General features: G+C 42.7%; 1 protein-coding gene across 6 annotated transcripts in view; it reads left to right on the forward strand.

Annotated features, from left to right (window-relative positions):
- Positions 1-24,186, forward strand: part of SPATA13 (spermatogenesis associated 13) — a 114,688-nt gene that overhangs the window by 65,242 nt on the left and 25,260 nt on the right. For 5 of the 6 annotated variants that reach the window (XM_034758740.1, XM_034758738.1, XM_034758739.1 and 2 more), the window contains 5 exons: positions 3,729-4,091; positions 8,048-8,192; positions 18,821-18,957; positions 19,256-19,435; positions 20,538-20,723. In XM_034758740.1, coding sequence (XP_034614631.1) covers positions 3,729-4,091; positions 8,048-8,192; positions 18,821-18,957; positions 19,256-19,435; positions 20,538-20,723 — 1,011 coding nt within the window. The remainder of the gene's footprint in view (positions 1-3,728; positions 4,092-8,047; positions 8,193-18,820; positions 18,958-19,255; positions 19,436-20,537; positions 20,724-24,186) is intronic. The other variant, XM_034758743.1, reaches the window with a different exon arrangement.

Genomic DNA, 24,186 nt, shown 5'->3' on the forward strand with positions numbered 1-24,186 from the left:
GGCCCGGCTGACCGGCTCCCCGCCGGCCCGGCTCCCCGGCTCCTCACGGGCTCGGCTCCCCGCGGGCCTGGCTGATCGGCTCCCCGGCCCCGCGGGCCCGGCTCCCGGCCCGGCACCGCGCCCCCAGCTCCCCATCCGGCCCCGCACCCGGCCCGGCACTGCGCCCCTGGTTCCCGGCCCGGCACCATGCCCCCGGCCCCGCACCGGCCCCGCACCGCCGGCTCCGGCCGAGCACCACCGAGCCCTCCGATTTTCCCGGACATGCCCGGCTTTTGGGGATTTCCCCCCGGACGGGGATTTGAGCCCCCAAAAGCCGGACATGTCCGGGGAAATCCGGACGTATGGTAACCCTAAGTTACACCAGTGTAAAAGAGATCAGGACTGGGGCCCAGTGGCCTGAGACCTGTACATTCTGCACACATATGAGTTATCCCACTGATGTCACAAGTCACACTCATACTTAAACGCTTGCAGGATCGGGGTTGCCTGCTAGATAATGAACTCTTTATTCCCACTGATAAGCAATTGCTTGTATGAGTCCTCTGACTGACATCAGTGGGACTACTACTTAGCAAGTAACTGATCACCAATGGGAGTGAGATTATGATTTTGGTTTTGGGAGGGTTATGTTCTTTGTTGTATCAGTGCTTTATGTTATCGATTACATATCTAGGCCCAAAAATAGATGTACTTTAGCATCATGTATTGGAAAACAGAAATTAAGCACTACTATATGGATCTGCTACTGTACTTTAGGTGGAGTGCTGCAAATGGTGAACAGTCTGTCTGTTTGCACAGGTTTATTGCTCAAGATGGGAGTGTGAACAGCAGATTAGGAGATGATATGTGACGTGTTCTTTCCTTAGTATAAGAGTACAAGGTCATGGAATGAATGCTTTGCCTTACTAGTTGCACTGCAGGTCTGTTCGGATGTGTTTTTCTCTAAGAAAAAAATCCATGTAAAACAAAAATATAGAATGACTCGAGTCAACTCCTTGCTCTCTCAGTGTGTATGTGGAGCTCCATTATCCATGTCAGACCCTAAGGTAGGTCTTTCTAGGACCTTATTTAAATCTGTGTTCTGCTGCTGCTATCAGAGGAGTAGTTTTTAAATGCCAGATTCTCAGCTGGTGCAAACTGACATAGCTCCATTGACTTCAGTGGAGCTAACCTTATTTACACCAGTTAAAGTACTAGCCATTTGCTAGGATCTATAGATTTGTTTGAGATCAATTTTAATTGTTCTCTACAGAAATTGCAATAGAATTCGTACCTATTTGCTCTATTTATAATAATAAATTTTGCATTGTCAGTGGAATAATTTAGTGCAGAATGCTACCTGTATTGATTCCCCCCTCTTATTGCAATAATCAAATTAAATATTTAGACTACAAATTCCTTGTAGTACCTAAAATTATTGCACACAATGATGCACTCGAAGGACCAACAAAAATTGGCTGCTTAATGATGGTGGCCTTCCAAAAAGGTGGGCAGACATAGATTATGCATGTTCTGTGAATATATAAAATTCCAGCAATAGAAAATGGCTGAAATGCCATGGTGCCCTGCTCTAATTGACAACCAAATATTGTATCTTAAGTGCTTTCCTTGTTTGCTGAATATGTGTCATTTCTAATCTTTTAACGTTCGCATAAATGTAATATCGCAGGCTGAAATATTTGTTATTTAGGAGCACTGAGAAGATACCTATTTTCTAAATTGTAATGCAAGCTATAATAAAAAAATGGGCTGGAGGAAAGAGGAAGGAAGGAAGGAAGGAAGCGAAAGCAAACAGCACAAGCTTGTGGTATGTTTGCGTTACTACAACTGGGTCTGCTAGCTCAGCAATGACTCATAGCCATTATAGCCTGTCTTTTTTAAAGAGCTTTCTAATTCAGCTGTTTGAAATCTCATCAGGCATCCATCCAAGTTGGTTGTCAGCCCAGGGATACTATTTTCCTTCTCTCTCTTTCTCTTTTGGCTCTCAGTCAAAATTGTTCAAGAAGTTAAGTTGTTTCTCTGCTACAGAGCATTATGCCAGTTGTAGCAGATTCAGCACTTTTCTGGTTCTTGTGTACTATTAAAGCTGCTTAAGAGTTTCTGTGTTGCATTTATCATGACACAAGGGACTGAAATCTCTGTTACAATCCATTGGCTCCGCCATGGGTCAAAGATGGTTTCATTGAAGCAGCCTTTGGTTGACCACACAAAGACCGTAATATAAGGCCAAGTTATTCCCTTTGGTGTAAAAATCTGTGGAATGGGAAAATATACCATCAAAATTCTGATGAATTGGAGGGCTGCTGTTCTGCCACATGCTTCCCTTACTAAGACACAAAGGCCAAGGGAAAGAAGCTAAGGACACTGAACTGAATCCTGCAGTTCTCTAGCGCTGACATCCCTCTATGCACCTATCAAGGTTCCTATTGGTGGTGTGGCAGGTGGATGTGCTGGCCTGCAGTTGGTTCTCTCTTTTTGACTACCTGTATATGCATCTTGTGCTTGTCTTTGGAGGTGTCACAGAGCAGAACTTAATGCCAAAAAACTGCGACGTTAACCCACAAGTGACTTTGCTATGTAAGCTAAGACCACTTCTACTGAGAGAAAAACACACAGACCACATGCCCTACAAATTCTTCCACAGTTCACTACCCCAAATGCCTGCAGATTTTGCCCTGTGCTAAGCTGCAGCACAGAGGATGCCTGTGGCTATGTACTGTAGATGAGCGAGCAGCTGAGCAGCCTTTTCTCCTCCATTCAACTCCACATCCCTTTTCTATGCAATTCCCATGGGTTGCTCCCCCTACACACGGCCCGAGGGCCCATAGTGTGCAACATCATCATTTTCAGTGGGTTGATCTTAGCAATTACATTTTATATAGATGTAAATTGTTCTCAATAGATTGTGAATCAGGCAACACAGTAAGAGTTCAGATTTCCCTTTCAAGCATCCATGCTTTGGCCTTGTGGAAGTGATGAACCAAAGCCCACACTAAGTCACAATGAAACTGGCTGAAATTCACTGTTCATGAAAGTAATTAACAATCGGTATGCACAGCACCAGCAGATCTACAACACTTTTGAAAAGGGGGTAAGCATGGCTATCTTCATTTTAGAGACTGAAGCAGTAGATCCTATGACTTGTTCATTGTCACACACTAAGTCCCTTGTAGAGACAGGACTAGAGCTCAGTTCCCCTGATTCCCAGACTCAGTGCTCAGTCGCCGAGTTCACAACTACCCTTGTTAGCTGCCTGCAATGTTACCTCTTTTCATTGTGGAAGGAAAATAGAACAGAATAATACATTTCTGTTAAATGTTTGCATAAAGCTCTTTTAAAAAAGAGAAAACCGTGTATCATATTTTCTGTGCAGACATTATTTTCAGGCTGTTTGTTCAGCAAATTTGGTATTTATGTCGGGATCTGTTGCCACTGGGAAGATAATAATCCAATCATAGTAATGTTGTTAGTAATGCTCATTTGCCTAATTCGTGCTTATGATTATGGGTCATCGTTAGCCATTACATACAGTGTAATGTCTCTGTGGCAAAGTTATGTATTTAATTTGTTCCTGAAGCGTCAGTTTCATTTATTATAATATGGTGTTGTTTATGAGTACTGTAGCACTTTTATAGCAAGCTAAACCATATGCCATATGAAAAACATATTTAAAATTTTTCTGTATCTGAAAATGCTGTGGCTTATTTGACTTGTTCACCTTTAAAAAGGTTGTTATTGATGACCAGTGGAGGATGTCCCCATCCCAGGATGAAGAAAGGACAGATGCACAAAAGTTCACTCCCAGAAGATGGGGCTCTGGAAAAAGATCTCGGCCAAGGCCACTCTCAGACTATGGTCAGTTGGCAAGCAGGAGTCTCTCAATACCAGAAGATTCAGTTGCAGTAGAGTCTCAGAAAACAGACTGTGTAGATGGTGAAAGTCAGCCTGGATTGGCTTCTGTGGAGTCTATGGCTCAAATCAGTACAGTAGGCCTCCAAAGAGGGCGAAAACAAAGACCCATCTCTGTAATAGGTGGGGTCAGTTTCTATGGGAGCAGCCAAACAGAAGAAATAGAAGATCTGCTGACACAAGTAAGATATAAGATGTACTCTCTGCAAACTACAAAAGACTCTTCCACCTCCTTGCCTTTATCTTCAAGCTAGAAAATAGAGTGGACATTTCCTTTCCTTTCTTCTCTTTTTCCAAGCTGACATCACATACTTTGTTTCACTTTCCTTGTCTCTAATTTTTTGTAAAAAAAACCATAACATAAGATCTTGACTTTTGGATAATCTTGCTTGCATTGTAAACTAACCCTCTTTCTTTCTTGGGACATTATTTCCAGTAGCTGTTTAAAAATGCTTATTTGTCTATAATAAGGTCACATGTATTTTTGATTAGTCTACAACACACAGGATGTAGAATTCAAGTGAGAGGTGCGTACAAATAATATTATAAATACAATAAAGTATTCATAATCCTTTGAAACCGAGCCTCTTAAAAAGCTATGGGTATGAACTGCTTGGAATTAGCACACGTCTAGTTAAATGGATAATCCGTTCAAAAACATTGTAGAACAGACCAGGATCCCAGACTGGATGTCTCAGGGATTTGCTAACATGAAATGGAGTCTTTCCATTGACTTTAATGGGTTGTGGCTCAGGTTCAATCTCTTTTGCTTAAATATGCTTATGAGCAGCAGCTAACCAAAATTGATATAATCTGACAGCACTTGGGTAGCTTGTGAGAAATTAGTGGTCTCAGTCCAGTTTCTAATTGACAGGTATTCACACAGGAAAAACATACACTACTTTATTCCTTGGGGAATTCTGCACTACTGTGCAATGCAGAATTTTGCAGAAATTAACGTGCGGGCAGAATTTTCTTTCCCCCACAAAATGGGCTGCAGTGCTGTTGGCCGCCACTAGGGGCCACTGGACCCAGCAGAGCCCAGTTAGCACATGAAGACACTACAGAGGGAGGAGGAGGGGGCTAGAGGGTTCCTGACAGCTGCAGATCCCAGCATGTCCTGAGGGAAGGAGAGGGCGGTGCACAGGAAACTCCATGCAAGCCTGGGACCGATCATCAGGCGGTTTCTCCCTCTGGATGCCTGGGCTTCGGGGGAGTGGAAGGGGGCAGAGAAACAGGAACTGGGTTGTAATAGGGGTTTCTTTAACTCTTTACTCCTGGGGGAATTTTTTTCTGTCTGTATTGTTACAGACATACTTGTAGACAGGCATTTTGAAATAAATTACCAAAATAATTGAAACTGGCGTGATTATGTGGTGGTATTTTAACAAATAAAATTTGCAGAATTTTTCAGAATTTTAAAATACTGTGTGCAGAATTTTTTATTTTTTTTGGCACAGAATTTTTTGGTGCAGAATGCCCCCAGGAGTAACTACTTGAACTGGCCCCTTTGTTGGCTGTGCTACGAGGTCAAGGAATGAATATATTTGGGAAATGAAAGCACCCCTCTCTCCCCTAGAGGTAGTCTACAGTAGAGTTGAGGCAGTGAAAAGAAGCCTGCTTAGTTGTACATGTTCTACAGATAGTAAGAGAACTTTGGTCTCAAGTCCTAACCACAATGCATTCTCTCTGTTAACATGTTCTCCACCTAACGAAAAGGTTTGAGAACCCCTAGTTCAAGCAATCGCTAAATTGACTGAACACGGAAAAAAATTATAGCATTTCCTTTAAAAGTACTTTGAAGTTGTTAAAGAGACCTGATTGCTTTTAGTCTTAATTGTCCTCATGAGACTCTACCTCATGCTGGGAAATTCAATGCAGTGTCATTAAAAGCAAGGCCCCCACTGAAAAGAAACAAAGATCCCACTCCCTGAATAGAAATGCTAAAACAATGACAGGTTTTTCAGAGTTTCCTTTGAAAACTATTTTTTAACATGGATATTCTTATGTAGTCAGTAATTCTTTCACTCTGTAGTATAATACAGTTGTCCTTTACTTTTTCCTGATCAAAAATAGCTGGATTCTCCTGCACTCTTTTCCAGCAAAACGGATTGAAATCAATGGAAGTTTTGTCTGTGTACAGACCAATGCTGCAGTCCCTAATAAAACATCTATATTGTTTAATTAGTTCATTAGATACTTAACTTTTTGTGTTCATGTGAGCCTTTAGCATTATTATCAAATCTATGCCTTCATGAATTGTAAATAAATATTAGTTGGTTTTCAAGAGGTGCTCTTTAATACTGTTAGGGCTTTAAGTCCAACCTACCTTGAAAGGTGTCCCATATTTTTTGAGACTTACCTCAAGGATTTCAGCAATATGTTGTCATTTTTTTAAAACCAATCTTTGCTACAGTGTGCAACTTATTTAAAAATAACCTCACCTGTTTCCCACTGGAAACAAATCAGTGCTTTCCTCTTGTAGCTTCCATGCATCAGTTAATGAAGAGCCAAAGAACAGAGTAGGTTTTTTTTAATTGCAGCTTTTCTGCCACAAAGATGGGGTTAAACAAATACATTGTTTTTGGAGTTAAGACCAAAAATATGGGACAACTTCCAAGGTAGGTACATTTTTTATGACCAATAACAATGGACATTTAGGTCTCAATCCTGCTCCTATTGAAGTTCAATAGCAGTTCTTCTGTTGCCTACAAAGGGATCAGGATCAAAATTTTAATGATTAAATTATAATTGCCCAGGAATAAATACATTAAAAGTAATTGGCATTGCGGATATTGGGTGTTTGTTATGGAACAATTTGGAGTTGCTTTTCTTGCTTTAGTTCAGTAGTGCAGTTCTGAGATATTGATATACCATAGAAGGAGAAAATTTGTAAAGAATGAAATAATAATTAGATCATATTAAAATATATCAAGATATTTTTCAGTCTGGTGTTTGGTAGGTAAATTGCTAGTTAAAATGTATGAAAAAGACTTATGATTGAGGAACACATATATCAGAACTATTTCATAAAGAGCTTTTAAAGCCTAATTTTCATGTAGCAGATTTTTTTTTTTTTGAAAGTGTTGAACATCAGTGGAATGTGAAAAAAGTGCTGTTAAATCGTTTTGTTTTGTCTGACAACTTGGTGTGGGGGAAAAAGCTTTCGCAATAGTAAATCATTTGTGTCATACCAGTGGGTCAACAAATAGTTCATAGAGAGGATCTGGTGTTTCTATATGCTTAATTTACAAGCCTAAGAGAAAAAACAATTAAGAAACTAAGGCCATGTCTACACTAGTGAGCTTACAGCGGCACAGCTGTACCGATGCATTTGCACTGCTGTAAGATCGCTCGTGTAGCCACCAGGCCGACAGGAGAGAGCTCACCTGTCGACATCATAAAACCACCTTCATGAATGTCAGTAGCTATGTCGGTCGGCAGGAGAAGCTAAAAGATGCCTAATTTGCGTTAATGTAGTCCCGTTTCAAACAGGACTACATTAATGTGATCTAGGTACCTTTTAGTTCATGCTAGCAGCGTCTACACAGGGCAGTGACAGTGCAACACTTCAGTTCACACCCCTGTAGTCCAGGGGCCATGCAGATAAGCTCTAAGAAAAAAATCAGGTTTAAGATTCTTTTTTTGGCTTAACTATAAAGTATGTTCCTCAGCAGCAGGACGTTTATCTCAAACAACATTCTGGGAAATTAACACACCTGGTTGTATAATGTCTATTCTTTCTTTCTTTTCAGTGTTTCCATTCTGTTACATATTTATAGTTGGCTGACATTACAGTAAACTGTTCTGAGATGTTAGCTACCAGAGCATTTTAGACATGGAATATTATGGAGTGAAGACTGTAAAGCAGAATATACAGTGTCCCTAAACATAACAGAAGGTTATGGGGTTTTTAATATAACAGAGAACCTTAATGCTATAAGATATTTACCATAATATTGTGTATGGAATGTGGTGTTCAATCAATTTAATGACTGCTTGAACTAGGGGTTCTTAGTGTCCATATAGTTAGCTTGAGAGTGTAAGGAAACCCCGTTTCATACCTGTAGCTGTCTTTGGCTTACTAGTAGCTTTTACTACTAATAATAATAATGGATTTTCTTTTTTCTCTCTGTAGCCAATAACACGGCCACCTGTTCCAGCCCACCAAGTTCCCCCATATAAAGCTGTTTCAGCCAGGTTCCGGCCCTTCACCTTTTCACAAAGCACCCCCATTGGCCTGGATCGAGTGGGACGGAGGCGGCAAATGAGAGCATCTAATGGTAAGTTTTACAGGTCTTTTTAAGGAGTTACAAACCAAATGTGTTACAAAAATGGAGAGAATGAGCCAATTCATCAGTGCCTTGGATGGTGGGTGTAAACTACACATAGGATGTAAATTGATGCAAATGGTAAAGTAGCTTATGATGAAGCTGCTTTATTTTATACCTTCCTGTTAGTGCTTGTCCTGTTACGCTCAAGTTACACTTGTGTTGCACACCCACTGAGTGTTAAATTGATTCAAGTTGCTCCCCTTTACCGCTTGTACTCATATTTCAATCCATGTACTCCCTACTGCTCTCTGAAGGCTTGTCTACGTGGAAAGGTAGGCTGCATTAACTAAGGGCTTGTCTACACTGGCACTTTACAGCGCTGCAACTTTCTTGCTCAGGGGTGTGAAAAAATACCCCCCAGAGTGCTGCAAGTTTCAGCGCTGTAAAGTGCCAGTGTAGACAGCGCACCAGCTCTGGGAGCTATTCCTCTTGTGGAGGTCGCTATGCCACAACTACACAGCCACGTTAAAGCGCTGCCACGAGGCTAGCGAAGATGTGCCCTTAAGGTATAAATTTAAAGTCCATTAAAGCACACTAAGCCTTTGTATGGAGGCTCTCATTCAGAAGTCAAGTGGCAACTGCTGAAAGAGAGTGTTCAGAGAGGGATTTAATGAACTTTAACTAAGCACTTTAAATTCACGCCTTTAGTTAATTCAGATTAATTTCCAATGTAGAAAAACCCTAAATCACCAAAGGATTTGTCCCAGAGATTTGTATGGGAGTTGCACCTACTTACTACAAGAATGAATGTAGCCCATGACATTTATCCAGTTTTATGGGAAGTACAAATCCTTAGAAAGGACTGTAAAATCAAATGCCTTTTTGAAGCAGTGTCTTTTAATGTCCTTTTGTTTTGCCCCTTACATTTATTCTCCAGTTCTGCTTATCATTAGCACTTACTTGCCACATTATTTCAAGCTGATAGCAAGAACAGTAGTATCGTCTCATAAATCATTAATTGGCAGGAGATATTAAAAAGAAGCTTGGTCAATACCATCTGTCTTCTTTCAGACACTAGAGAACATCCTCTGAGCAATTTTACTCATTTTTCATTATCAAGGGCCTAAAAAGTCAAAGTGCATTCTTCACTTCAGGCCCCTTCACTTCAGTATTCTAAAGAATAGCTGCTGTAAAGCCACTTACAACCTTCACTGTACTGCTCCATATATACATGGAGTAAGTAGTGTTGAAATCAGGATCTACTGTGACTGAAGTGGAAGATCTTATCAAATAGCACTTTCAGTGTTTCTTTATTAAAAATTAAGAGCATTAATCAAATAATTTTTCAGGAGCCTGTATTTGTTGCAGATTCATACCAGTTCCAAGTCGAATTGTTAACTAGATCATGCAACTTTATCTAAATTCCAGGGAAGGAAGACCCTTAATCCACAAATACATTATTTTAGCTATCAGGGTATTTACATACTGCATGCTAAAATCCACAGAAGACAATCAATGAGATGGAAAAGTAATATTAGGTAAGTATTCAAGGTACCTTTAGCCTCTTCTAATGTAATTTCACAGCTAGAAATGGGACCAGCCAGTTCTCCGATCACTAGCAGGTGCTCCATGGATCACAATTTGGGAATTACTGGCTGTTGTATTGAGATTGTGTGTGTGTGTGTGTATAAATATTACAATATTGGAGACAGTTCTAAGTGTAGAAGAATTTATAGTCCAGTTGAAATGATTAAGTAGTACCTCTCACCATGAGTAATCCCATTGATTCCAGTAGGACTTCTCACTGAATAAGGAACTAATCCATCATGAGCTAGGATGAAGAAGTCAGGCTTTTAAATATCATAAAGTAGGGATTTTTTTTTTAAAGTTATGCTTTCTGTTTCATCTTTGGAAAAATAGCATTGGCTAACAAATACAGCTACCTCAGATGAATTTCTTCTTTGTTATTTTAGCTTTAGTATATCCAAGGTTTCATAAATATCCCATCTCCTAGAACTGGAAGGGACCTTGAAAGGTCATTAAGTCCAGCCCCCTGCCTTCACTAGCAGGACCAAGTACTGATTTTTGCCCTAGATCCTTAAGTGGCCCCCTCAAGGATTGAACTCACAACCCTGTTTTAGCAGGCCAATGCTCAAACCACTGAGCTATCTCTCCCCCCACTATTATAGCTTCAGGCTCCCCCACTAGTTAACACAGCACTTTATAACTTTAACTCTTTTGTAATTTCAGCTCTTAGTGATTTCAGCTCAGAGTAGGGGAACCTCAGTGCTGGTGCACCATTGGCCCAAAGTGAATTCAGCTCAGCAGCCTGTAACTAGATTCCTAACAGAATCAAAATTAGCTCTGACTAATTGTTTGAGGATAACAGATTATGAAAGTAAGGATTTCTGTCATTTGGGAAAGGAGTGAAATCAAAGCAATGCTGGTCATACCTAGATATTACGTTAGCAAACTAGTTATTATAACTACAAAAGTCATGCGTGAATAGCTTTCTAAATCAAAGTCCTGATGGCAAGTGGGCGGAATATTAGGAGACAGCAAGAGCAATACTTCTATTTTTTCTTAGTTACAGGAAAGTTTTATTTTGTGTTACCTAATATAAAATTATAGATATAGTCAGGGGTGAAAGTAATAATAAATGCTTATCAGTACGGGGGTGGCTCTGGCCCACAGAAGGGGCAGGGCCTCGGGTGGAAGGGATGCGGGCTGGGGGCTCTGCCTCCCCCAGCCAGCCCATCTGCACTGCCTGGCCCCCGCCACCTGGGGCTCTGGCAGCAATTTAAAAGGGCCCAGGGCTCTGGCCGCTGCTGCGGTAGCCAAGAGCCCCGGGCCCTTTTAAATCGCCAGCCCTGGGGCAGCTGCCCTTTCACCCCCCTCCCGTCAGCGGCCTGGGGGGGGGGAGGAAAAAGGGCAATGACATTAAAGTGCGGCGGCAGCACTTTAACATCGTTGCCCCTTTTGCCTCCCCTGTCGGTGGCCCTGCCAGTACGGGGTCCCTACGGGCGGGGGGGAAGGGGCAGGGACGTTAAAGCACTGCTGTGGCAGCGCTTTAACGTGCTGTGTACGGGCCAGTACTGGCTTCTTACCAGTACGCCGTACCAGCTCACTTTAGTGTACACCCACTAAAAGCTGTTTTTTGGGTCTCTGATGTGCAAGCGGCACAAGTAGAGATGAGGTTCTTGTTAGGGGTAGCAGGAACATGTTTGATGGGAATTTAGATTCAATATTCAGAATTTCCCAACAGACTTGACTCTTGTTCGATTTGGAGTTACAGTTCATGCTAGCTGGACATGAGAGGATTTAAATGACAACTCTCCCTCACCCACAGCCAATCAGAGTTTCATGGTGGGGTCGGTTACTGTGCAGGAAAAAGCTGGAAAGTAAAGGAAAATAAGGTTCTGTCAGGGCCATACCACAAATATTGGGAAATGATCTGGCAGTGGTTGCAGAGTTTTTTAAGTAGTTCCAGTGAATAATGGAAGGTCACATAGTTAATTTGCCTTTTTTTTTTACATATTCTGATCTTTTCCCTTTTCCAGCTTCAGGATCTGGGAACCCACCTTGGGAGGGTCTTGGCTCCAGGGTGAGGAAAAGGTCCTGGCTGCTGGGGAGAACGGATTCTCCGCTTCCCTGCTGCGCATTCTTCTCCTCCTCCTCCTCTTCCTCATCCACAAAATCCTCCTCCCTGTTGCGTGAGACTCTCCCCTTGCAGGTGTCCACAGATAATGGTGGGATAGTGGTAGGGTCCCCCCCCAGAATGCCATGCAGCTGATCATAGAAGCGGCATGTATGGGGCTCTGACCTGGAGTGACCGTTTGCCTCCTTTGTCTTTTGGTAGGCTTGCCTGAGCTCCTTAACTTTCATGCAGCACTGCTGTGTGTCCCTGTTGTAGCCTCTGTCCACCATGGCCTGTGCGATTTTGGCATATATATTAGCATTTGTTCTTTTTGATCCGAGTTCTGCCTGCACAGATTCTTCTCCCCATACAGCAATCAGATCCAGTGTCTCCCATTCACTCCATGCTGGAGCTTGTTTGCGAATCTGGGACTGCATGGTCACCTATGCTGCTGAACTCGCCATGCTGATCAAACAGGAAATGAAATTCAAAGTTCCTGGGGCTTTTCCTGTGTATCTGGCTAGTGCATCGGAGTTCAAAGCGCTGTCCAGAGCGATCACATTGGAGCACTCTGGAATAGCTCCTGGAGGCCAATACCGTCGAATTTCATCTGCACTACCTCAAATTTGACCCAGCAAGGTCGATTTTAGCACTACTCCCCTCACCTGGGAGGAGTACAGCAGTTGATTTTAAGAGCCCTTTAGGTCGACGGAACGGTGTTGGGTGTGTAGACGCATTGCTTATAAAATTGACGTAACACAGCTAAATTTGACCTAACCTCGTAGTGTAGACCAGGGCTCTGAAGCAGACCTGAGGACAATGAGAAATCCTACCATGGAAAAACCTGATTCTAAGACCCAAAGCCTGAGATTAGGCTTTTATTTTTATATTGAAGCAATAACTTCTGAGCAGTATTGATGTTTCTTCTTTCTTCCTAGGAAAGAAGGAACTGTGTAAACTGTACAGTTGTTACGACTTGAAAAGAGGTGGAATGTGGTTGGACCTATGTTCATATACATGGCCTAGAACTCTGCAAGCCCTGCTGAGGTGCTGGTGCAGAGTTGTGTTCTTATTGTGAGGGATGCCTCATTTTGGCCTCTCTTTTTGTGTCTGCATTTATTTATGGATGCAGTTGATGTCATTTAGATTTCTGCATGTCTGATTGTGTCCTCAGTTATTTGTGCTTCTTCATTCCCGTCCTTCTCCCCTTCCCCCAATCCTCTTGTGCAACAAGCAACTGGCCCACAATAACTCATGTGATATTTTGGCTGCCTTGCTTAGCATGGGGCTGGGACCACAAGGACATACAGAACTTTTGGGGGCAAATGCTGATCCCATTGAAATCAATGACAGTTCACTATTGACTTCACATAGGCCAAGGCCAGGGGATATTAGACCATAATTAACAAACAGATATTTGTTGGTCCCCTGAGTCGCTACTGAAAGGAGTTTTCAATGTAGTGAGATCTAACCATCTTAACTTAATTTTTTTGTCCATATTTTATGCTATTCCTTTTTCACTTGCATACTCACATTCTCAGAGGTGTGATAGAGTAATTCAAAGGGGTGAACCTGTTTTATGTTATAGTTTTAGGATTTTGTCTGGACAGCACTTGTTCAGTGTGAATTCTTCAGTCGTTGATGCAGATCCCAGGGTTGGGGGCTTTTTATGACTTAAGCAAAGGAATTTTCTACGGATGACTCATTTTTTAGTTGTTTACTGATTTGTATTGCAAGACACCTTGCAACTGTGCTGTATATGTGCTTTTCATAATATACGGTAGCTTATTGTAACTGATTATTCAGCAAGTCTGTTCTCAGCAGGGAATTATGGTGCAGTTCAATGATTCAGACGGGAGAGCTGTATTTTTCATGTCCCCTGGTCGTCTTCAAAATGCAGCAGATCCTGGATTTTAGTAAACAAACGTCATTAATATTCTGTTATAAGTTTGGAATTTCATTCTCTCCCCGAGATGGTACAATAGGAAACCATGTGATTTCTGTGGGTGTTGTGATATGCTGTATGCAAAGTCCCCTGGTGGTTTTCTGAGCATATTACTAGAGAAACCAGCCCCTAGTAACAGGACTGGCATAGCTAAAGGATGTTGTTTCCATATAGAGAATCAGTAATTCTGAGTCCCATCCACAGACATATAGCACCATGACTTCTTTTAAAATTATTTCAGGATTTTCTTTTTATACCAGTTTTCAAAAAATTAGTACAAATGCAGGTTGTTGAAGAGTACATGATTTGACTGTAGGGGCAAATCCTGCCCTTGCCTCTAGAACCGATGCAATTCCCCTATGCAAAGGGGAGCACAATGCTGGGATGATAGATGCTAATCTCCATAGCATCCCCTGTGCTCTGACATGAGAGGGTTGGTGGGGTCATTGCTGAAGTGGGCTATGGAATGAGTGGAGACAGGGCTAAGTGGCTATTCGTGTCCTTCCTTCTCTACCCCCTGTGGTAGAGTTACACTGAGGCTGTGGCCTGAGTGAGGGAACGCCTCCTCTGCCCCATCACCCCTCAGAGCAATTGGCTGCTGTTTAGAATTTGGGTTATAATGTAGTGATAGTCACTTGTAACCAAACAAATATATCACAGTTTAGTTGTGAAGTAACAGCAGCATATAAGAACTGTGAAAAATACCTTTGGGTGTATAGTTATACCTACACATTACATTTTGGAATAATATCATAAATGCACAATGTTATGCAAAGCAGTATTGGAAGACATATTTTTGCATATGGCTAGAAGAAATTGTAACTCCCAATAGCTTTTTCCTGTGACTTGGAGTAAAAGAGATGTATCCTTTGAATTTAGGTTGAAACTCTAATTCACATTTAGCTGCTTTAATGAAAAGTAGCAAATACACTCTCTGGCACTGACAGGACTGAAAAACATTCTTCATTGCAGTGTCATTAGCTACAGTGCAGTAGACTGTAAGTACATTATCAATGAACACTGTATATACAGGTTTTTTCTTTTCTGTAACTTCCTCCCTAAGGGTACCCCATGATGTCACTGATCCACTAAACCCACAGCTATACGGAACAGTGAGTGCGCTGTCAGTTTCTAAGTAGGCTCTGGCCTGATATGCACATACAGAAGCTCAAAGCAATGAATAAGCTGTTTCTGAATTTTCAGTAGCTCAAAGGCTCTAAGCCTTTCTGGTTCTCTGTGAATCTTTTAGGACTAAGCTTCACCTATTAAAGGCCAAGCCCCTACTCTGTACGTTGTTTTTGACAGCAGCATGGTAGCCAGGTGGGAAATGGCACGATTTTGGAGTCTGGAGAGCCTTCAGATGGGTATGTGTGAGTAGAAGGTTCACTCTTTTATTCTCTGTAATGTTTCTGATTTAAAATTATCAAGTGTTAGTGTCCCTGGGCTTCGTTCTGATCACATTCATGTTGTTGTAAATAATGTAAACTCCACTGCAATCAACAGTTACCACCAATGGAAAGCTGGATAGAGATCAGAATCAGGCTCACATTGTCTTAAGTTTTTGCAATCCATTAGAGCTCCAGGGATACCCATCCCTATCTGTAAAATATTTACTCCTGCCGGTAAACATTAGAGGAATAGATACAGAGAGAAAGTGATTGGTTGTTGTTTTTGTTTGTTTGTTTGTTTGTTTTAAATCTAGCTACCAAGGCAATGGAAGCCTCTTGACTGGTAAGGAATCATGAGCAGTTACCAGCCCCAAAATTACACTCCTTTTTCATCTCTAGTTAAATGTTTTAGAGTATTTATGTCTACTATCTTTGCTGCAACAAACCAGTTGTCAGTACTGACATTACAATGCGGCTGTAAAAATGAGATCTGGGATGAAATTTAACACTTCAGATTTGAGGCTAGAAGCTGATTTGTATATATTATTTATTTACAGATTTTCGGGAAAACAATGTCAGTGAGTTTTAAATTATACCACTTTTAAAATATATAGTTCTATTAGTTTTCAGATTTGTAAGCCTATGGCTGAGAGATCTCAACTTTTTAATAGGAATTTTGCAGCCTCCTTGATTAGCTCTATGAGACATTAATATGAATGTGTATTTTAAAATGTTTTGTGGTGGGTAGAATAACTGTGTTGTTTTATGTCAAGACTAAGGGCAAAATTGTGCCCTTCTAAAGAAAGAAAGCCACAAGGTAAATGTTTTAACTGATCTCTGCATCCTATGGCCTTGATTACTCTTGGAAAAATTAGTATCCATGTAAACGGAAATGCTTGCAAGGGTGCAAGTGTAAGCACTAATATAGACAGGGCTATCTATACTGTCATGAAAACCTATGGGTTACACTGTACAGACTATCTGCGTGTGATCCAAAAAGCAAGGCAAGCCTCTCTGGTAGAGGTGGTTGGGAATTTTTTGGCTGGCTGGCTTTTTGTCAAAAAATGCTGATTTGTCAAAAAACAAACAAACAAAAAAACAACCTTTTTGTGGAAATGTATAATTTTTGACAAAAGTTTTGCTGGGGAGGTTTTTCAGCTTCAAGGTGGAATTTCTGGTCAAAACAAGAGTTAGAGAGGGAGAAATCCAACCTAGAATAGCCAATAGCCTGCTGGTTAGATCACTCACCTGGGATGTAGGAGAGTCAGGTTCAAGTCCCTCTTCCAAATCTGGCAGAGCAGGGACTTGAACCTGACTCTCCCAGGTTCCATGTGAGTGCTGTAATCTCCCCATCTCTTCTGCCTTTCTTCACCAAAAAAAAACAAAAAACAAAAAAATTCAAAATCGCTTGATTTCATTCCACCACAGAATGGAGAATTTTTTTTGAATCTTGAAAATTTTAATGGGATAGGAAAACCATTTCCCGCCTAGTTCTACTCTCTGCTTTTTTCTCCTTCATAGCCTACTCCATGCAGGATTACACTGCAGGCCATCTGCAAGGGCAGCGCATGAATCCCCCCTTCGGGGAGGCTACCCTGGCCCCGCCCCTTTCATCCCTGCCCCTTGGAGCCCTGAACCTACCCCTACCCGCACCATGGCCAGAGAAGCCCCGGCCCACCCACCCTAGCATCTTGTGGCTGCTGGGCAGCCCATCCTAGCCACGCCGGTCGGCCTGAGCACTGGCCTTCCTGCCTCAGCTGCCAGGGCCACCCGCCAGCCCAACACCGGCGTGACCCCCGGGCCACTGGCCAGCCCAAGTACTGGCCTGACCCCCAGGCCAGTCCGAGCACTGGCTAGTGTTGCCAGGTGTCCAGTTTTCGACCGGAACACCCAGTCAAAAAGGGACCCTTGTGACTCCGGTCAGCACCACTGACCAGGCCGTTAAAAGTATGGTTGGCAGTGCTGCCAGTGCGGCGGGCTGGCAGGCTCCCTACCCAGCTCTGCATGGCTCCCGGAAGTGGCCAGCATGTCCCTCTGGCTCCTAGGTGAAGGGGCAGCCACAGGGCTCTGCATGCTGCTCCTAATGGGAACTGCGGCCAATGGGAGCTGCAGGGGGCAGCGCCTGCAGGCATGGGCAGTGTTCAGAGCCCCATGGCCGCCCCTTCACCTAGGAGTCGGAGGGACATGCTGGCTGCTTCCAGAATCTGGCTGAGGTAAGTGCTACCCAGAGCATGTGCCCCAATCCCCTCCCGCACCCCAACACCCTGCCCCAGCCCTGAGCCCCCTCCTGTACCCCAAACCCCTTATCCCCGGCCTCACCTCAGAGTACAGAGCCCTCACATCTCCTCCTGCACCCCACTCCCTGCCCCAGCCCAGTGAAAATGAGCGAATGAGGAAGCGTGGGGGAGAGTGAGCAACAAAGGGAGGGAAGATGGAGTGAGCAGGGGCGGGGCCTCAGAGAAGGGGTGGGGCAGAGGCGTGGCCTCAGGGCGGGGCAGGGGTCAGGGCAAGGGTGTTCGATTTTCTGCAATTAGACAGTTGGTAACACTAGCACTGGCCCAACCCCTCGACTGCTGGTCAGCCAAGCTTCCTGAGCTTGCCAGGCCGCCAGCCCGAGCTGAGTCCCTTCTGGCTTCAGGGGAAGGGAGAGCAAGGGTGGAGCTTCGGGGCGGAGTATGGGTGGGCCCATGGCCTAAGTTAGGGGAGACTAACCTGGCCTATTATGGCCGCTGCCTCTGACCATCTGCCTAAGAGTCATATAAAGATTATGGCCCAGATTTTTAAGGGTATTTAGGCATTGCTGTGCTCAGAATTGCAATGCCTAAGGGCTGGTCTACACTGGGGGGCGAAGGGGGAGAGGATCGATCTAAGATACGCAACTTCAGCTACGCAAATAGCGTAGCTGAAGTCGAAGTATCTTGGATCGAATTACCTGGGGTCCACACGGCGCGGGATGGACGGCCGCGGCTCCCCCGTCAACTGCGCTACCACTGCTCGCTCTGGTGGAGTTCCGAAGTCGACGGTGAGCGTGTTCAGGGATCGATATATTGCGTCTTAATGAGACGCGATATATCGATCCCGGATAAATCGATTGCTACCCGCCGATACGGTGGGTAGTGAAGACATACCCTAAGTGTCATTCTCAAAAGAGACTTAGGCACTTATGAGCCTAAATTGTTTTTGACAGTCAATGGGATTGAGGCTCCTAAGTGGCTAAACCCTGTTTGAAAATTAACTTAGGCTCCTAAATAAGTTAGGCATTGGACTCCTGAGCTCAACAACACCTAAATACCTTTTAAAATCTGGACCTAAGTTCTTTCCCCTGAACCAGGGACCCTGCAGGAAACTATTGTATCTACCTACCTGTGACACAGGCCCAAAAATTTTAATGGTTTACATCCAGGTCTACTTCTGTGTAGCTCTGTTTGCTTCAGTGGGGTTATTCCCAATTTGTATGGGTGTGTAAATGAGAGGAAAATTACTCCTTAAGTAAATGTGGTGGTGTTATATTTTCAAGAGCAAAGGCACTTTCTAAGGGGTTTTGCCTTAGCCTATTGGCAGTTTTATGTTCACATTTTTTATTAAATGGTTTTTGTATGTTTGCTTTTCTGAGAAGGCTTTGATTAAACCAAATTACTCTGTTTCAAGCCTGTCACTATTGTTTTAGTTGTTACAGATGGTGGAACTGAATCTTCTGCCTTAGTTGATGACAATGGTAGTGAGGAGGATTACAGTTATGAGGAGCTCTGCCAACCCAGCCCTAGATACCTGCAGCCTGGAGGGGAACAGCTAGCAATTAATGAGGTAAGAGGAGGATACTTTCCAGTATGTCTAACCTTTTGGTTAAAGTGATGATGCCTCATATAACTGTACTCAAGCTTGGGAGTCTGGGATCCAGACCTTTTTGCTGCATTATCTAATTTCTCAGACAGATAATTATACAAGGACAGATTTCTCAAAATACTCAGCTCATCCTGCAACAGGTTGTATTTATTTATCTCCTTTTTGTTTAATTATGCTTGTTTAGTTTTCTAGCCATCTACAGATTGGTCTTTGCTGAGCTTTTGTCCTTCACCAACTCTCTCCCCCCCCCCCATTTCAGCTGATAAGTGATGGCAGCATGGTCTATGCAGAGGCACTGTGGGACCACGTGACTATGGATGATCAAGAGCTAGGCTTTAAAGCTGGGGATGTCATCAGAGTCCTTGAAGCTTCCAACAAAGACTGGTGGTGGGGAAGAAATGAAGACAAGGAAGCCTGGTTTCCAGCTAGCTTTGTCAGGGTTAGTAACCTACGTCTGTTTCTTTTCTACAACCAGGGCCTGATTCACCACTGCATTATTGCAGCTTTACATCAGTTTCCTGGTAAAATGTCAATATAACAATGGTTTGTTTTATTTTGTTAAATGTTGCTATTCTCGATTAAGCATTCATATCTTTATATCCTTGTTTCATGCTGAATGCCCCAAACCAATATTAAATTGAAATTAAGTGCCTGATTCTCCACTGCCTTGCATTTGCAAATCAAAATTGTAACACCTTATGACCACTTTTCACAGGCATAAAAGACTACACAAGGGACAGGGCAAAAAGAGAATCAGGCCCAAATATTTGCAATCTACTTGGCCACATATTATTGTCACTTACTCCTGGGTAACCCTTTCAAAATCCAAATAGAAATGAGGACAGAGACCCAGCTTATCATTATTATTATTTGGACTATGTCCCATGGAGGTAAAGGAACCAGCACTAATACCACTCAAGAGTGGTCAATATGTACAGAAAGAGCACAGCAGTTTTGGGGATGGAGGTGGGAACATCTGTTCTACTCAGCATTCTCTTCTGATACTCTCACTTCAGAAAAATGTATTTTTAACTTTAGAGATCAGTGTGAGTGTGAGTGCCCAATTCTTTGGGAAAGGAGGACAATTGGGGAAAGAAGAAATGACTGTAACTGATTACTTCAGATCAGTGTCATCCGAATTTAACATGAAAAATAAAGCCACAATTTACTTATTTGAGTATTGGTAATGAGCGCCCACTGCTCATGGTCTCTCTAATAAATCTGCACTTCTGTTAACAAAAAATACAGGCAACATTTATATGATGGCCTTCGGATATTATGGTGTTGAAGGCCATATGGGTACCCGGAAAGAAAGAGTGGGCCCATTACTGAAACCTTTACATTAGTAGCCAGTGGAAATACTTGCATAAGAGTTACGTGATAGACCTTATTAGGACTGGGGACCAGTTATATAATAATAATTAATAATCAGTTATGAGCTGCCTTTATTGTAATTAAATAAAGTTTGTAATAATTTTTAACATTTGTTTTTGTAACACCTTGCTGCACTACTCTAGCTGTCTTTTCTGTTATGAATGCAGCTACGAGTTAATCAGGAAGAACTTGGAGAAAATTGTGGTAGCATCCAGGATGAAGAGCAACATGCAGATGCTAGCAAACATCGCCAAAAAATTGCTGAAAACAAGGATCAGATGAGAACCAATGTGATACAAGAAATAATGAACACGGAGAGAGTCTATATCAAACATCTCAAGGACATCTGTGAGGTACAGTATCAAGCCATAGACTTAGAGCATTCCACAGACCTAGTTTGAAGAAATGTCCCTTATGAGAGAAAACTTGAGCATTTTCTGTTGTCAAAAGATTCATCCTTGCAATTCTAAGGCTGTCAATGAGAATGCTCTCTTATGCAGTTCTAACTCTCTTCTTTATTGAACACCATAATATACTTTTTTGAAAGAACACTTCATTTTGTACCTGTTAACAATGCATTGCTTTCCTGACTGCAGTTTCCATGTTGGGGAGAGAGTCCAGCTTACTTAGTATTTCCTACCACTTTGCTTCTGTATATAATTGTAAACACATGTAATACTGTAGTACACCTCTACCCCGATATAACGCGACCCGATATAACAAGAATTCGTCTATAACGCGGTAAAGCACACTCCGGCTGATCAAAGCAAGTTCAATATAACGTGGTTTCACCTATAACACGGTAAGATTTTTTGGCTCCCGAGGAGAGCGTTATATCGGGGTAGAGGTGTATCTAATTACAATTTAGTGTCTGAACATTTTGAAGGTGGCCTGCAGAGGAAAAAATGAAAAATTGGATTTGTGCTTTTTTTTTCTGCAGGCCACCTTCAAAAATGAAAAATTGGATTCTATTTTTTAAAAATATTCTGCTTGTTTAAACTGCAGAAAGATCAGTAGTATCAAGACTTACCTTCTCTGTTTGTTTTTTGCTGGAGTTTCCTTGGAGGACCAGAGACCTGTAGTAGGAGCATTCTCACACCTTAATTGAAGTTTGAGCCTTTAACTATGAACGTTTTTTCTCCCACGTGTGGTTTGGGTGTTTGAGTTAGAATAGTAAAAAAGAACCAATGAAGGATGGTAAACAGCCTGACCAAAAAAAATCACTTCTCCTTTCAGTTTGTTAGGTTTCACTTCCTTTCTGCTTGTTATGTCATAGTCCTATTAGTTCTCCAGTCATATATAGAATCTTCCAGGAAAAATAAAAATAATAAGAGCTGCCCTTCTAGTGTGGCAAACAAGCAGATTATTTTTTATCAGGCCTAAAGAAACAAAATAAAGGCACAAACCCATTTTTTCAGATAATCTTTAAAATGTTTTGCTAAATTTCAATTCCTTGAGCAAGATCATCATTAAGATACACTTTTTATCTATGCCAGGGTAAGTGTAATTAAATCTTATACTTCAGGACATAAGCTATAAAAGGTCAGGGGGGATTTTTACCAACATGTGTATCTCTGACACATTTGGCTTGCTTCATGGTGGGTGAATTTCCTCTTCCATTGAAGCATCAGGTATTGGCAGTTGCTAGAAGAATACCAGTGATGCAGTATGTGTGAGAAACTAATGTTAACTTTCATTGGCTTAATTCTGTTGCTGAGATACATCAGTACATACATTGATGTCAGGAGGAGCTGGAGCTCTCAGGATTTGGCCCACTGATATTAATTCTTAAACATCACTAATCCAGTTCATCTGTGTTTTTTTTTTTTTTTAAAGACAGAGTGGCTGTGCATTTAGTGGACCAGTGCTAATGCACATGTTTTCCAAGGGGAATAAATGTGCCCAAGTTCAGCAAAGAGTGAATCACTCATGGCTGTGCAAGCAGGACAGTGAGGCTGGTGGTGTGCTTACATGTAGGTCTGAGTCAGAGAAAAATTTACTCCAGAGGCTGACCCAGAGTTACAAGATCTGCACAAGAAATAACTTCCCTTGTGGGAGCCTATGCACCAAAACAAAAGGCAAAAAACACCAACTTGGCTTGAAGCATTGGCACCTCCCTTAAAAGGCAGGGGTTGGGAAGGTAGGGACATGCATGGTAGCACCCAGCAGTACCCAGAAATGGTATTCAGAAACTCCAAGAGTCTGCTTGAACCTAGTTACCTCACTGCAGCAATTGCAAGTTCTTTGGTGTTTGCAGCTCACGGGGAGATCTGGGAGCAACATGCCTGACAGCGTCCAAAGGTACAGACATCTCCTAACCACACGGCAAACATCTCCTAACCACACGGTTTAACCTCAGTGCTCACATGCACCTGGGTTCCGTACCCTATTGTGTGCAACAGATGTTTTCTGGCAGCCATTTTAGCATACTGTATCCCAGTCTCCCCACAGTGCGTTGAACAGCAGATATTTATTAGCTTGCCAGGTGTGCCTCACTGCTACATATTTGTTGATCATATGCCTCTCTGTGACATGCGGCAGGAGCTGACCACTTACCTCAGTAGAACCCTAATCCTTTCTCTTCCTCCTGGCTGCACAGTTGTTTGTATTACCTGCTCTTTGGTACTGAATGCAGAGTAGAAGTTACTTCAAGTGCTTTGTGGGGTTGGAGCATTGTAACATATCTACTTAGAGACTGAGACAGATGTACTGAACTGAACCCATACAGATAGATATAAAAGAGAGAGAAATATTTGTTAATGGAGCATTTGGGTTTTTAGGTAGCAGTCATTCCAGTACCAGTTGGGTCCTGTCCATGCTATAGATTTTGCTGTGTTTAAGCAGTGTTTAAACACAGTAGCACTTCAAGCGCATTATAACAAGGTAATCTTATCTATGTGGCTGGGACCAAGCCCTGAAATACTCAAGAACCATGCGCTAGTGTAACACCAACAGACCCCTGGTCGTTGGCAGGCAGGATTGAACTTGGGGCCTCTGGAGCTTAGTGCATGAGCCTCTACTGCAAAGCCATATGGCCCTTAGACTCATTAATCTCTCTCTAAGTCAGTGGTGGGCAGCCTGCGGCCCACGGGCCACATGCGGCCCATCAGGGTAATATGCTGGCAGGCCGCCAGACAGTTTGTTTACATTTGCACGGCACCTGCCTGCAGCTCCCAGTACGCACGGTACACCATTCCTGGCCAATGGGAGCTGCAGGAAGCAGTGGCCGGCACGTCCCTGCAGCCTGCACTGCTTCTCGCCGCTCCCATTGGCCTGGAACGGTGAATCATGGCCACTGGGAGCTGCAGGCAGCCGTGCAAACGAAAGCAAACTGTCGGGCGGCCCGCCAGCAAATTACCCCAACAGGCCGTGTGTGGGCCGCATATTGCCCACCACTGCTCTAAGTGGTTTCGGTGCCACTAGATGGGACAGAACACCATCCCCCAGAGGTGTGTGGGTTACACTAGCCCTAGCAAAGATTATCTTTAGACAGTGTTTTTACAGAATTTGGTCTCATCTGTACAGGCAAGATCAAACTCTGTCATAGCACAGTTGGGGCAGTTACTACTAAACACTGTGGCAAAACTGGTAGTGCAGGCTCTTCTCCTCCTGGATTGATAGTTATAACAATAAGATGCAGCTCTGTATTAGATATTATACAAGTGCTGACATCTGGCTTCCTGACTAATCAACTCTAGGGTGAAACAGAATTAGGATTGGGAGAATCAGTAACATAACTGTTCAGACACACATCTGAATTTGTACATCCAGTTTTGTAGTGAATATGGCCTTGAAATCAGAGACCGCAAAAATCTA

The sequence above is a fragment of the Trachemys scripta genome, chromosome 1 (assembly GCF_013100865.1).
Source record: "Trachemys scripta elegans isolate TJP31775 chromosome 1, CAS_Tse_1.0, whole genome shotgun sequence".
NCBI classification, from domain to species: Eukaryota; Metazoa; Chordata; order Testudines; family Emydidae; genus Trachemys; species Trachemys scripta.